The sequence below is a fragment of the Leptodactylus fuscus genome, chromosome 5 (genome assembly GCF_031893055.1).
Source record: "Leptodactylus fuscus isolate aLepFus1 chromosome 5, aLepFus1.hap2, whole genome shotgun sequence".
Classification (NCBI taxonomy): domain Eukaryota; kingdom Metazoa; phylum Chordata; class Amphibia; order Anura; family Leptodactylidae; genus Leptodactylus; species Leptodactylus fuscus.
In genome coordinates, this window is record NC_134269.1 from 68,688,078 (window position 1) to 68,702,604 (window position 14,527).

General features: G+C 42.0%; 1 protein-coding gene across 1 annotated transcript in view; it reads right to left on the reverse strand.

Annotated features, from left to right (window-relative positions):
* MAP1A (microtubule associated protein 1A) overlaps window positions 1-14,527 on the reverse strand; it is a 178,470-nt gene that overhangs the window by 138,249 nt on the left and 25,694 nt on the right. The window contains exon 2 of the mRNA XM_075273353.1: window positions 4,121-4,222. Coding sequence (XP_075129454.1) covers window positions 4,121-4,222 — 102 coding nt within the window. The remainder of the gene's footprint in view (window positions 1-4,120; window positions 4,223-14,527) is intronic.

Genomic DNA, 14,527 nt, shown 5'->3' on the forward strand with positions numbered 1-14,527 from the left:
CTGCTACATCAGATGTAGCAATCTGATGTAGCAGAGCCGAGGGTGCACTAGAACCCCTGTGCAAACTCAGTTCACGCTAATAGAATGCATTGGCCAGCGCTGATTGGCCAATGCATTCTATTAGCCCGATGAAGTAGAGCTGAATGTGTGTGCTAAGCACACACATTCAGCACTGCTTCATCAAGCCAATACAATGCATTAGCCAGTGCTGATTGGCCAGAGTACGGAATTCGGCCAATCAGCGCTGGCTCTGCTGGAGGAGGCGGAGTCTAAGGTCGCTCCACACCAGTCTCCATTCAGGTCCGACCTTAGACTCCGCCTCCTCCGGCAGAGCCAGCGCTGATTGGCCGAAGGCTGGCCAATGCATTCCTATGCGAATGCAGACTTAGCAGTGCTGAGTCAGTTTTGCTCAACTACACATCTGATGCACACTCGGCACTGCTACATCAGATGTAGCAATCTGATGTAGCAGAGCCGAGGGTGCACTAGAACCCCTGTGCAAACTCAGTTCACGCTAATAGAATGCATTGGCCAGCGCTGATTGGCCAATGCATTCTATTAGCCCGATGAAGTAGAGCTGAATGTGTGTGCTAAGCACACACATTCAGCACTGCTTCATCAAGCCAATACAATGCATTAGCCAGTGCTGATTGGCCAGAGTACGGAATTCGGCCAATCAGCGCTGGCCAATGCATTCTATTAGCCCGATGAAGTAGAGCTGAATGTGTGTGCTAAGCACACACATTCAGCACTGCTTCATCAAGCCAATACAATGCATTAGCCAGTGCTGATTGGCCAGAGTACGGAATTCGGCCAATCAGCGCTGGCTCTGCTGGAGGAGGCGGAGTCTAAGGTCGCTCCACACCAGTCTCCATTCAGGTCCGACCTTAGACTCCGCCTCCTCCGGCAGAGCCAGCGCTGATTGGCCGAAGGCTGGCCAATGCATTCCTATGCGAATGCAGACTTAGCAGTGCTGAGTCAGTTTTGCTCAACTACACATCTGATGCACACTCGGCACTGCTACATCAGATGTAGCAATCTGATGTAGCAGAGCCGAGGGTGCACTAGAACCCCTGTGCAAACTCAGTTCACGCTAATAGAATGCATTGGCCAGCGCTGATTGGCCAATGCATTCTATTAGCCCGATGAAGTAGAGCTGAATGTGTGTGCTAAGCACACACATTCAGCACTGCTTCATCAAGCCAATACAATGCATTAGCCAGTGCTGATTGGCCAGAGTACGGAATTCGGCCAATCAGCGCTGGCCAATGCATTCTATTAGCCCGATGAAGTAGAGCTGAATGTGTGTGCTAAGCACACACATTCAGCTCTACTTCATCGGGCTAATAGAATGCATTGGCCAGCGCTGATTGGCCAGAGTACGGAACTCGACCAATCAGCGCTGGCTCTGCTGGAGGAGGCGGAGTCTAAGGTCGGACCTGAATGGAGACTGGTGTGGAGCGATCTTAGACTCCGCCTCCTCCAGCAGAGCCAGCGCTGATTGGCCGAATTCCGTACTCTGGCCAATCAGCACTGGCTAATGCATTGTATTGGCGTGATGAAGCAGTGCTGAATGTGTGTGCTTAGCACACACATTCAGCTCTACTTCATCGGGCTAATAGAATGCATTGGCCAGCGCTGATTGGCCGAATTCCGTACTCTGGCCAATCAGTGCTGGCCAATGCATTCTATTAGCTTGATGAAGCAGAGTGTGCACAAGGGTTCAAGCGCACCCTCGGCTCTGATGTAGGAGAGCCGAGGGTGCACTTGAACCCTTGTGCACCCTCAGCTCTGCTACATCAGAGCCGAGGGTGCGCTTGAACCCTTGTGCACACTCTGCTTCATCAAGCTAATAGAATGCATTGGCCAGCGCTGATTGGCCAATGTATTCTATTAGCCTGATGAAGTAGAGCTGAATGTGTGTGCTAAGCACACACATTCAGCTCTACTTCATCGGGCTAATAGAATGCATTGGCCAGCGCTGATTGGCCAGAGTACGGAACTCGACCAATCAGCGCTGGCTCTGCTGGAGGAGGCGGAGTCTAAGATCGCTCCACACCAGTCTCCATTCAGGTCCGACCTTAGACTCCGCCTCCTCCAGCAGAGCCAGCGCTGATTGGCCGAATTCCGTACTCTGGCCAATCAGCACTGGCTAATGCATTGTATTGGCTTGATGAAGCAGTGCTGAATGTGTGTGCTTAGCACACACATTCAGCTCTACTTCATCGGGCTAATAGAATGCATTGGCCAATCAGCGCTGGCCAATGCATTCTATTAGCGTGAACTGAGTTTGCACAGGGGTTCTAGTGCACCCTCGGCTCTGCTACATCAGATTGCTACATCTGATGTAGCAGTGCCGAGTGTGCATCAGATGTGTAGTTGAGCAAAACTGACTCAGCACTGCTAAGTATGCATTCGCATAGGAATGCATTGGCCAGCCTTCGGCCAATCAGCGCTGGCTCTGCCGGAGGAGGCGGAGTCTAAGGTCGGACCTGAATGGAGACTGGTGTGGAGCGACCTTAGACTCCGCCTCCTCCAGCAGAGCCAGCGCTGATTGGCCGAATTCCGTACTCTGGCCAATCAGCACTGGCTAATGCATTGTATTGGCTTGATGAAGCAGTGCTGAATGTGTGTGCTTAGCACACACATTCAGCTCTACTTCATCGGGCTAATAGAATGCATTGGCCAATCAGCGCTGGCCAATGCATTCTATTAGCGTGAACTGAGTTTGCACAGGGGTTCTAGTGCACCCTCGGCTCTGCTACATCAGATTGCTACATCTGATGTAGCAGTGCCGAGTGTGCATCAGATGTGTAGTTGAGCAAAACTGACTCAGCACTGCTAAGTCTCTGCATTCGCATAGGAATGCATTGGCCAGCCTTCGGCCAATCAGCGCTGGCTCTGCCGGAGGAGGCGGAGTCTAAGGTCGGACCTGAATGGAGACTGGTGTGGAGCGATCTTAGACTCCGCCTCCTCCAGCAGAGCCAGCGCTGATTGGTCGAGTTCCGTACTCTGGCCAATCAGCGCTGGCCAATGCATTCTATTAGCCCGATGAAGTAGAGCTGAATGTGTGTGCTTAGCACACACATTCAGCTCTACTTCATCAGGCTAATAGAATACATTGGCCAATCAGCGCTGGCCAATGCATTCTATTAGCTTGATGAAGCAGAGTGTGCACAAGGGTTCAAGCGCACCCTCGGCTCTGATGTAGCAGAGCTGAGGGTGCACAAGGGTTCAAGTGCACCCTCGGCTCTCCTACATCAGAGCCGAGGGTGCGCTTGAACCCTTGTGCAGCCTCGGCTCTGCTACATCAGAGCCGAGGGTGCGCTTGAACCCTTGTGCACACTCTGCTTCATCAAGCTAATAGAATGCATTGGCCAGCACTGATTGGCCAGAGTACGGAATTCGGCCAATCAGCGCTGGCCAATGCATCCCTATGGGAAAAAGTTTATCTCACAAAAATCACAATTAAACACCCGATAGAGCCCCAAAAAGTTATTTTTAATAACATTCCCCCCTAAATAAAGGTTATCCCTAGCTATCCCTGCCTGTACAGCTATCCCTGTCTCATAGTCACAAAGTTCACATTCTCATATGACCCGGATTTGAAATCCACTATTCGTCTAAAATGGAGGTCACCTGATTTCGGCAGCCAATGACTTTTTCCAATTTTTTTCAATGCCCCCAGTGTCGTAGTTCCTGTCCCACCTCCCCTGCGCTGTTATTGGTGCAAAAAAGGCGCCAGGGAAGGTGGGAGGGGAATCGAATTTTGGCGCACTTTACCACGTGGTGTTCGATTCGATTCGAACATGGCGAACACCCTGATATCCGATCGAACATGTGTTCGATAGAACACTGTTCGCTCATCTCTACTCCCATTCATTTCAATGGGAGTGAGTAGAAGTTTTTTCCACTAGCAGAGGAAACCTCTGTGAACTTTCTGTCTATTAAATCCCCTATTATGGCTTTTAATGCTGTACTATGTATTTTCTCATTTATGGTGGAATGTACTTACAGACATGTTGTTTTCTAACATTGTCTTATAAAAATAAAACACATAAATTCTAAGCTTATCTCAAAAATATTTTTAATAGTGTATAAGACAATAACACATGCAGACCTTTGACGTTTGGTGAAAAGTGAGCCAGATGTCTTGTCACAAACAGCTTCAGTTGCTCATCTAGGTTACAGGAATCAAGATCGATATTCCAAGAGCGAATACCTGTGAAGAAGAAAGCAACAATGATTAATGCAATGTAGGAAATAGAAAGTAAAAGGCTCTCCAAACTATAAAGGTTCTTGTAACCCAATAATAATACTCACAATACTGTATTAAGGGACCTAAACATTTAGAAGAAATAATAATAATAATACATTTTATTTATATAGTTCCAACTTATTCCGCAGCGCTGTACAATTTGTTGGGTTCAAGTACAGACAAAAAGATACATTACAAAGAAATAGTCAATTCACACAATGGGACTGAGGGCCTTGCTCGCAAGAGCTTACAATCTATGAGGTAGAGGGGTGACACAAGAGGTAGCAGGGCGGCATCGGAGGTAGCATTGCAGATTCCTACATACCATGCCTTTGTATCAAGTACAAGTGACTCCTGAAAGACACAAGTCTACTGGCTATATCCCAAAATATTTGTTAACCACTTACAGGGGTTGTCCAAGCAAAAATAGACAACCTGTTTAAGTGAAAAATTTTTTAAAAAAATCATACTCATCTTTCCATGGTGTTCCAATGCCTACCAGTACAGTTCGGTCTTCTCGGACTGTGGCGAAAGTCCAAGCCTCACATGACCACTAAGGCTAACCTGTGACTACCTGTCGCATCACGGATCTCTTCCTGAGGTCTGCTGAGGCCGCTAGTGGTCACGTGACCGATAAGGCCAATCAGCGGCTTCAGCGGAACTCAGGAACAGACCCATGAGAAGCTGTCAGAGAGGAAGGACCAGAACGCACAGGGGGGACATCGAAGCACCATGGACAGGTATGATTTATTTTTTTATTTTTTTCACCTCTGCTAGTTTTCTGGACAACCTCTGTAAGAATCAGCCTATTTTGGAGTGATGTATTTATTTTTTAATTTATCCATCCATCTACATATTTCTAGACAAACATTTTCTTTATTTTTTTCCATCAACAAAGCTTTGCAATGGCTTGTTTTTTGCAGGAGGAGTTCTATTTTGATGGGCACTAATTTTGGTTACATATAATTTATTGATTCATTTTTGTATTTTTTTGGAGGGGAATAAAAAATACTGCAATTCTGCCACTATTTTGCAAGTTATCTGAAAATAAGTTTACTCTATGGGTCAGTACAATTACGGGACCCTCACATATTATCCATTTACATTATAGCAGTGAACATATATATCTACAGTGACAAAATCTCTTTAAGGCCATGTTCCCAACATCAACAGCAATAATGGACATGGTGTGGATTTTAAAATCTTCAGTGCATTTATTATGCCATGTGGATTTTTTCAAAAACATGTGAATATGGCTTAAAATAATTCCATTAGGAACTTTTGTCACTACTTTTGTTGTTGATGTCTTTGATTTTTTTGTTGTTTCATTGGAAAATGTTAATAAAACATGTATAAAATAACTCCATTCACATGCAGTACAGGTGAGTTAACTGATTATGCCAGAAAATCCATAGTAAAAAATTTTCTTCTTTACACTTGTTCAGATTCAGTTTTATTAAAAAATAATTAAGAGGAAACAGCAGTAAACTACGTTTGTGTAAAATAGTATAAATGAAAAATTCAGAATGTGGGTACAAATTTCTAATTTAAAGGATATACTGCAGGTAGTATCACGCAAGGAACTATCACAGCCTGGAAATTAATTTGCTAATGTTATATTCTCTGGACACAGGAGATCTCGAGAGTTAAAGCTCTGGATCTTTGCTCAAAACATACACAAATATCAATCTCTACTTGTAAGTTACTGTCTCTGTGGCTGATTCTCCATGCTTCTGGAGAAGAAGCATAAGGGGCATACTTTCATTTTAAATTAGGTCCAATTACAGCTTTTTAGTAAATTAGATAATACTGCTATCCATATTGCTAGCTTATGCAATTTTTTTTTATTTTTTTTTTTATGTATATTGTGAGCCCCACACAGAGCTCACAATGTACATTTTTCTCTATCAGCATGTCTTTTTTGGAATATGGGATGGAAATCCATGCAAACATGGGGAGAACATACAAACTCCTTGCAGATTGTTTTTCGCCCTTGGCGGGATTTGAACACCAGGACTCCAGTGCTGCAAGGTGCAGTGCTAACCACTGAGCCACCATGTGGCCCCTAGCTTATGCAAATTTAACAGTTTTCGTAAATGCATTCTTTAGCAAAGCTGCTTTGTTTTCCTGCTATGTGAAATTATTCCTCCCATTGTTTACACACCGTTCCCATGGTGCTTAGCCTATATCTGATAAGACAGGACAAATTACGTCAGTCCTGCTCTCTGGGATGGCAGAGTTCTCTCGCTATTACGTACAGCTCTGCTTGCAGGACAATTAGTTCAGCTAATTGCAGTTTGCTGATAAAGTCTGCTAGAGCTGTGTCTGTTATCTCTCTATGTAAACACAAAGATAATACTGAGTCTGTTCTCTAGAAGCATGGTAAGTATTCTATACAAACCTGTGTAATGTAATATACATTTCCTGTGCATATTACTTGATCTGCATTTATATTAGACTAGCTGGTACCCGCGACTTCGTCTGCGGTGATTGTAGAAGTGGGTATATACAGGTGTGGGTAAGGTTTTCGTACTGTGTATAAGGTATGGGATATGAAATGTAACTTTGTATCTTGTTTTTGCTGTAATTCAGAGAATACGTGAGACTTTTGTGTTGAAGTTACTTTGTATTTGAGCTGCTATATATACGGTGTTGTGAGAAACTTTACATAGTGACTTTGGGACAGAGGTATTTGAAGTGAACCCCTTCCCGTCAATGGCATTTTTGTATTTTGGTTTTTCATTTTTGACTCCCCTCCTTCTAAACCCCATACCTTTTTTATTTCTCCGCTCCCAGAGTCATATGAGGTCTTAATTTTTCTTGGGACAAATTTTTCTTCATGATGCCGCCATTAATTATTCTATATAATGTACTGGGAAGCAGGTAAAAAAAATTCTGAATGGGGTGGATTTGACAAAAAAATGCATTTCTACGACTTTCTTAGGGGCTTTGGTTTTACAGCGTTCACTGTGCAACCAAAATGACATGTCCCCTGTATTCTGTGTTTCGTTACGATTCCGGGGATACCAAATTTATATGGTTTTATTTACATTGTGACCCCTTAAAAAAATCCAAAACTGTGTTAAAACATTTTTTTTTTAAAAAGTCGTCATATTCCGACAGCCGTAACTTTTTTATACGTCCGTGTACGGGGATGTATAGGGCTTTTTTTTTTTTCGGGGTCGGGTGTACGTTTTAGTTCTACCATTTTCGGGAAATGTTATTGCTTTGATCACTTTTTATTCAAATTTTTATCAGAATCAAAAGAGTGAAAAAACGGCGGTTTGGCACTTTTGACCATTTTTCCCGCTACGGCGTTTACCGAACAGGAAAAATATTTGTATAGCTTTGTAGAGCGGGCGATTTCGGACGCGGGGATACCTAACATGTATATGTTTCACAGTTTTTACCTACTTTTATATGTGTTCTAGGGAAAGGGGGGTGATTTGAATTTTTAATCCTTTTTATTTGTTTTTATATTTTTTTTTACTTTTTTTTAAACTTTTTTTTTGCATTTATTAGACTTCCTAGGGGTATTGACATGGGTGGGCGGTGTCGCGGATTGTCAGAGCGGTGGGGGTCGGCAAACATGGCTGCTCCGGAGCGTTAAAGAGAGCCTCCTGGAGTATCGTTAAGGGGAGGGGCAAAGTGGTAAAGTATATGTATATGTGATTGTGTGGGGTTAGGGGCGAGGCTGTAGAGGGCAATATAAATTTTGTGGCTTGCTATGGTCCAAAGTGTGTGAGATTGCAGAGATGGTGGTGTGAGTTTGGGTTTTGTGGGGGTCCTGGCACAAACGTATGTGCGCTGTTGTGACGAAAAGTAGCCTATTGCGCAATCGAGTGTAGTGACTATGTTTGTGGAAAATTTCAGCCAAATCGGTGGAGCGGGTTTTGCGTGATTGAGGAACAAATATCCAAACATCCAAACACACAAACCCACAAACATCCAAACTCACAAACTTTCACATTTATAATATTAATAGGATTTGTAGTAATTATAGTAAATAATATTTCATGGTAAAGCCAAAGTCTATATTGTTATACTTCATAATGTCCTGTTCATCAAACAATCAAAGCCGCCTCCCCCCAGCTTGCAGGAATAAAGGAAGTGAAAAGAAGAAACAGCAGACAAAGCTGCTGAGACTGGGAGATGAGAACTCCTTTAACTCCTTTAAGCCCTGTTAAATATTTGCGTACACCAATATAAAAATACTGTATAGTATTTCAAAGAGTATGACTCTCTAATGTTTGGGACTGAGGTGTAGCAAGTCCCAGTATAACCTAGAAAAAATGCATACTCAAGGATGGCATGGGGTAACTTATCCTATAGTACCATGCCTGGTGACAGGGACAGGTTGTATTCCTTATCATAATTTGCGCTTTCATAGGACCACCTCCTTGACTCTATAGCAAATTAAGAGCAGGGATTTTAATGAATCAATGATAGGTTATACTCATTCTTTTCTCACAAAGCTATATATCAATCTGCTCAGCTTTTCCTGCTCTATAGTATGATACAGGCATATTAATCAGAATTTTCCTGGTAACAGGTTCCCTTTTAAACATCATACAATATTATAAAGTAACAAAAATTGTAATATCCACCTCCCACCTCTCTCATGTGGCTGCTTCTTTGGTTCCCTGCTGTTTTCTTTTTATTCCAACTCCAGCAATGATATATCTTGAGAATATGTGACCATTGCAGTGGTGACCTCAGCGGTTTTGACATGTCACTGCTGAAGCCAGTTATTAGCCTTAGTGGTCATATATTGTGTCGACTTGTCATCGCTAGAGCCAAGGGAATAGGGACTGTCTGAAGACCAGTGTCATTTCATAGTGTTGTAAGACATTTGAAAAAAATAAAAAACATGTTGCTAGACAACCTTTTAAAAAGCAATAGAAAAATTCTAAAATGTTAGAAATGCATGTTTATTAACATTTTCTCAGAACCCCTATAGATCATTCTCAACAATAGGATAACATGACCCTGACAGTTGTAAAACATATCAAATAAAGATGTGGTTGTCTCTCTGTATACGGCACAATGTTATATATAAGTTACCTTGTGTATAAAGTGTATTTCCTCTTTACATAATTATCTCATAGCCTGTATACCCTTATGTCCAAGGGCTGTTAGATGCTTCATGCCACAAAGTAAATAGGATGCGACAAAATGACAAGAATATGTCCTTTATACCATATGCTATATGCAATTATTGACATCTCACAGTCCAATCATATAGTAATATAATGCAATCTGTATACAGTCTATGTTTGGTTTCTTTCATTAGATGGTGTCTTCTTCCTTTCTGACCCTACTTCCTTCTCCCCCATTACTTTTCTAATTCATAATGTACTTAATGTTGGACTCAAACACTGTATGTTCCTGATCACAAAACTTAATTCTAAAACGAAATATCAATGACTCCTTAAAGCACATGACAAACTCAATGCCTGCAGGTTGAATCTGAACCTCCCTGCTATTTTATGTTATGTAACCCACAAGGACCAGATGCAAAAGGACCTGCTCTCCACTTTCCCTAGAGGAGCAGCCAGCATTTGATAGTATGGGCAGCACCAGCATAGGAAGCAGGTATCATATCTTGGATTCTGAGATCTGGCGTGTACACCCACACTGCTCTGTGCAGCAGCTTATAGGCGGTGGCACAGCTCTAGAAGGCATCTTAGCTACACTCCAAGGTAAGAAGCTTGGCGCTAAAGAGGTAGAAGGAGCTGGTTTTGATCTAATCTGGTTTTAAAGGACATTTTAACCTTTTACAGACGAAGTGGCACACCATAACATCTCTGGTGGAAGAATTAGAACTGTTTGCTCAGCAATCTGAAAAAAGGCACATACACCATAGAAATCCTACCGCGACACTTCTTTTCGGTGCACAATACATCTTCTGTAACTCCTGCCCGTTTACATCCCGTACCTCAGTTTTTGTAGCCAATCCAGAGAAATACCATCATAGTGCATAGAGCCAAGCTCCATAGTGTCCTTCAATACATCTGTGACCATATCCCGCCCTAAATTGCAGTAGTCTAGATCTATAGATTATACTTTTTATACAAGCTTACAAATAAAAACCGCCCTGTGAAGGTAACGATAATGCTGATGTGACCCTGGCTGAAAATGAGTTTAAAAATCCTGATTTAAAGGGAGACTACCACCTCAACCAAGCATATTCAACTGTTACCACTGCATTGCAGAGCAGACTACAGCAATAAAGATCAGACTATGTTATGTATGGCACTTTTGTATATTTGGAGAAAAACATCTTTGAACGCATTGAATTCATGCAAATGAGGCAGATGGTGCACTGAGGTAGGGCCTCCAGCCCTGGGAGCACTGCTCTTGCTGCTCAAGTAGTCTGTGTGATGCCATAGCAGTGGATCAACTCTCACTGCATGGGTAGAGCAGGCAGATGGTAGAGGTCTGAGTGGCAAGAGCAGTGATCCAGGCATCTGAAACTCCGCCCCCAGTGCACCAATGCATTCATTTGCAGTGCAGCTGCAGCTCAATAGTTAGGATCACTTAGTAACACTACAAAAAGTACAGCTGTAGCCCTGTCTTAAAAGGAATCTGGAATTTGCACCCTAAACTATCCCTAGCATGTGTAACATCAAGTAATAACATTTTCCCTGGGCCCATCACTGCATAAAAGTTATTGATGACATGAGGGAGAGAAGTAGTAAATGTATTGAGCCAAGTCATCTCCGCCTCACTCTGCCCACTTTTGTCTAAAGTGACCATCTTGGCGACTGTATAAACATAAAAATATAACTCCAGCTCACCCAGTAGCTTGTGAATAATCTCCTGATACCTCTAGCCGAGATGCACGGACACCGATGGACTCCCTCGGTCAGTGAAGACTTAGATAATTAGAACAGAATTCCAGCATTCACGGACAAGAAGATAATATAAAATCTTTTTCTTTATTTCTTCATATAAAACATATTCATTCCATATTCCTAGAGGTGCTGTATCGGCAGATCCAGCATATCGCTACTGACAAATGCTATGCGTTTCAGGACATAGTCCCTTCCTCATGGCATGAGAAAGGGACTATGTCCTGAAACGCGTAGCATTTGTCAGTAGCGATATGCTGGATCTGCCGATACAGCACCTCTAGGAATATGGAATGAATATGTTTTATATGAAGAAATAAAGAAAAAGATTTTATATTATCTTCTTGTCCGTGAATGCTGGAATTCTGTTCTAATTATCTTGGCGACTGCTTCTAATAATAATAATAATAATAATAAAATACATTTTATTTATATAACGCCAACATATTCCGCAGCACTGTACAAGTTGTAGGGTTCAAGTACAAACAAAAAGATACATTACAAATAAATAGTCACTTCACACAATGGGACTGAGGGCCCTGCCTGCAAGAGCTTACAATCTATGAGGTAGAAGGGGTGACACAAGAGATAGCAGGGGCGGTATCGGAGGTAGCATTGCTTATGCAGAGGTCAGACAATTTTGTAATAGGGGTTACTGTCATTACACAAACATAAAACTTTAAGCCGTCACCTTTTTTTTTTTTTCTAATGTAGATTGTGAGTCCCATATAGGGATCACAATATACATTTTTTTCCCCCTATCGGTATGTCTTTGTAGAATGGGAGGAAATCCACACAAACACAGGGAGAACATACAAACTCTTTGCAGATTTTGTTCCTGGTGTGATTCGAACTCCAGAGTTGCAAGGCTGCAGTGCTAACCACTGAACCACCATGTTGCTCCTCCAGTCATGTCCTTTAACATGCAGATAGTGCCTGGACATATACAGTACTGTTAATATCAAATGGTATAATATCGTGTGAGTCTCAAATGGTATCATATTGTGTGGGAGAGTGAAGAGGAGGGTTTGTTTTAGGGATTTTCATTATGGTACGGAAGGGTTTACATTAGGAATTGTGATAGGCCTGTCTGAAAAGATGTGTCTTTAGTTTGCGCTTGAAGCTGTAGAAATTGGGAGTTAATCTGACTGTCCGGGATAGCGCATTCTAGCGAAGTGGTGCAACTCCGCAGAAGTATGGGAGGCCATACAGCAAAATATTTTTTTGTTCTGTTTGGGTTAATAGGAGACATAACCCTGTAACATGCTGTTCATACACTGAGCAACATTTTCAGGTGACAAATTCACTTTTTATACCATTACTCCTTCCATAAAACAAATCTGCCATAATTATTTTTTATATAGCAGAAAAAGAACTGCAAGAGCAGAAAATGAGGCTACAGTACAATAAGCATGAAATCAGGCCAGCAGCTAAGACTTAGCATTAGCATATTGTTAAGTCATAATGAAAACAGGCACATGGTAGAAAACTCTGTTGTGATATTTTTGCATAAAATTAGTGAAATTGCTGCAAGACATTACTTTTATTAAAGATTAATCATTCGAAAAATAAAAGCAGGAAAATTCTCTTACCATATGGAGCAGTAACATCAGTGACAATACACAAGCTCCGTAGGCAAGCTGTAAAAAACTGGGGGCACAATTTAACTACGGACTAGATGCAAACTGGCACAACCAAACTTTCAAACAACTTTGACTTTCTGGTAGCATTTGTGGCATAAATAAACTTTGCAATATACTTTATAATATAAATATTAGGTCCTTTCTGTGATATCCTGCATTTCTTTATTTCTTCCCTTGCTTCTCTATTGAGAGCTGTTCCCTGCTTCTCACTGTCTACGGTAGATGGACTTGTGTGTAATGAAGAGAAAATTAGGGTGGCAGAAAGTCACTTCAAACAGTTATATGTTGGACATTACACAAACAGTTATATGTCGGACATTACACAAACAGTTATATGTCGGACATTACACAACTTGCTTTTAGCATCGTATGCAGTAGGGGATTTTATTTCAGTTCTAACCCCATTTCCAGAGATATCACTGTTTAGCCAGTCAGATCACCGATGGACTATATATGTCCAGGTAATCCGCTTCTTACTCTGCAAGGATGTACCTGTATGTCCTTGCCGTGTTAAGCAGCTGCATGAAATTGTGCAGCTGCAGAAGTGAGAAACTAGCTGCTCTCCTATAGAAAAAGCAGGGACAATTTATTACCATCCCTATCTTCTCAATGAGCGCTGTATACACAGCTATGGGGGCCATCATGATGTGGCTACCTCTGACGTGGCGGATGACGTTATCAGACCTAGAGGACTCAGATCAGCTCTGCAGCTATGATCACAAGGCTGCACTCCTCATGTAACTGGAGTTAATGTACTGTATGAGCCCTAGTTATAGAAGAGATCATCCAAAAAAACAACTGTTATTATGACCTTATGGACTAATGGGGGGGGGGGGGGGGGCAAAATGTAAAGACACCCCTGGAGCCATCAGCAAAGGGGGACATGACTTTGGGATGTTTGAACCAATAACTCCTGCAGTTTTTTCTTGTGTCCTATAACAGTATAGTATTGTACCTACTGACAGCTGCTAAGTCTTTCCTTATTACCTACATGACTCTGGATTATTCTGGAGCTGGTATGACTTAGTATTATTGCTTATACAGTATTTAGGGTGAGTCGTTTAAGTTATTTCTTTTAGAGCACCTTTAATTTCATGGTGCTGTATACTTATATATATAAAGGGATTTTCATGCATAGTCCCAACATAAGTACAATACTGTACATACATGTCTAACTAGCTGAGTGTTCTAGTACAAGTAGTAGAGAGGACCCTGTTTGTCTGGGTCTCCACTTTTTAGGCCAGTGTTTTACTTTGTTACTGTCACTGGCCTTGCATTATTATGTAACCCTAAATGACATGGTTGGTTAAGATTGGGACGCATACAACTGCCTCCAAGCCACTATGTAACAGGTTGTTTGAGATACACTAACAAGTTTTGCTGTTGATGTGGCTGTGACCCATCAAACAACAATGGAGGGTTATTTCACTCCAGTAAGTGCCCTGGGGTTGCTGTAGTATCTGGAGAAGCCGCAGCGCCACAAGTGCTTATCTCTTCCCTTCTTTATACTCTCTATGTCTTTCCTTATATAATATATAAGTATAAGTGGGTATAAGGTTGCCAATGTATGTAAATATGTAAATCGACAGTTCTAGTTTTTAGTGGGAGAGTTATTCATTGAAGAGGTGTAATCTTGTACATGGTATATACATCTATATCATGTGTATAAAGTTACTACCATAAGTGGGACCTCGCACCTGATAAGTGTGAAGTAGGTACTTCTTTGCATATATGGTTGGCAATTACATGTTTGGGGTGTGGTGGTATTCCCC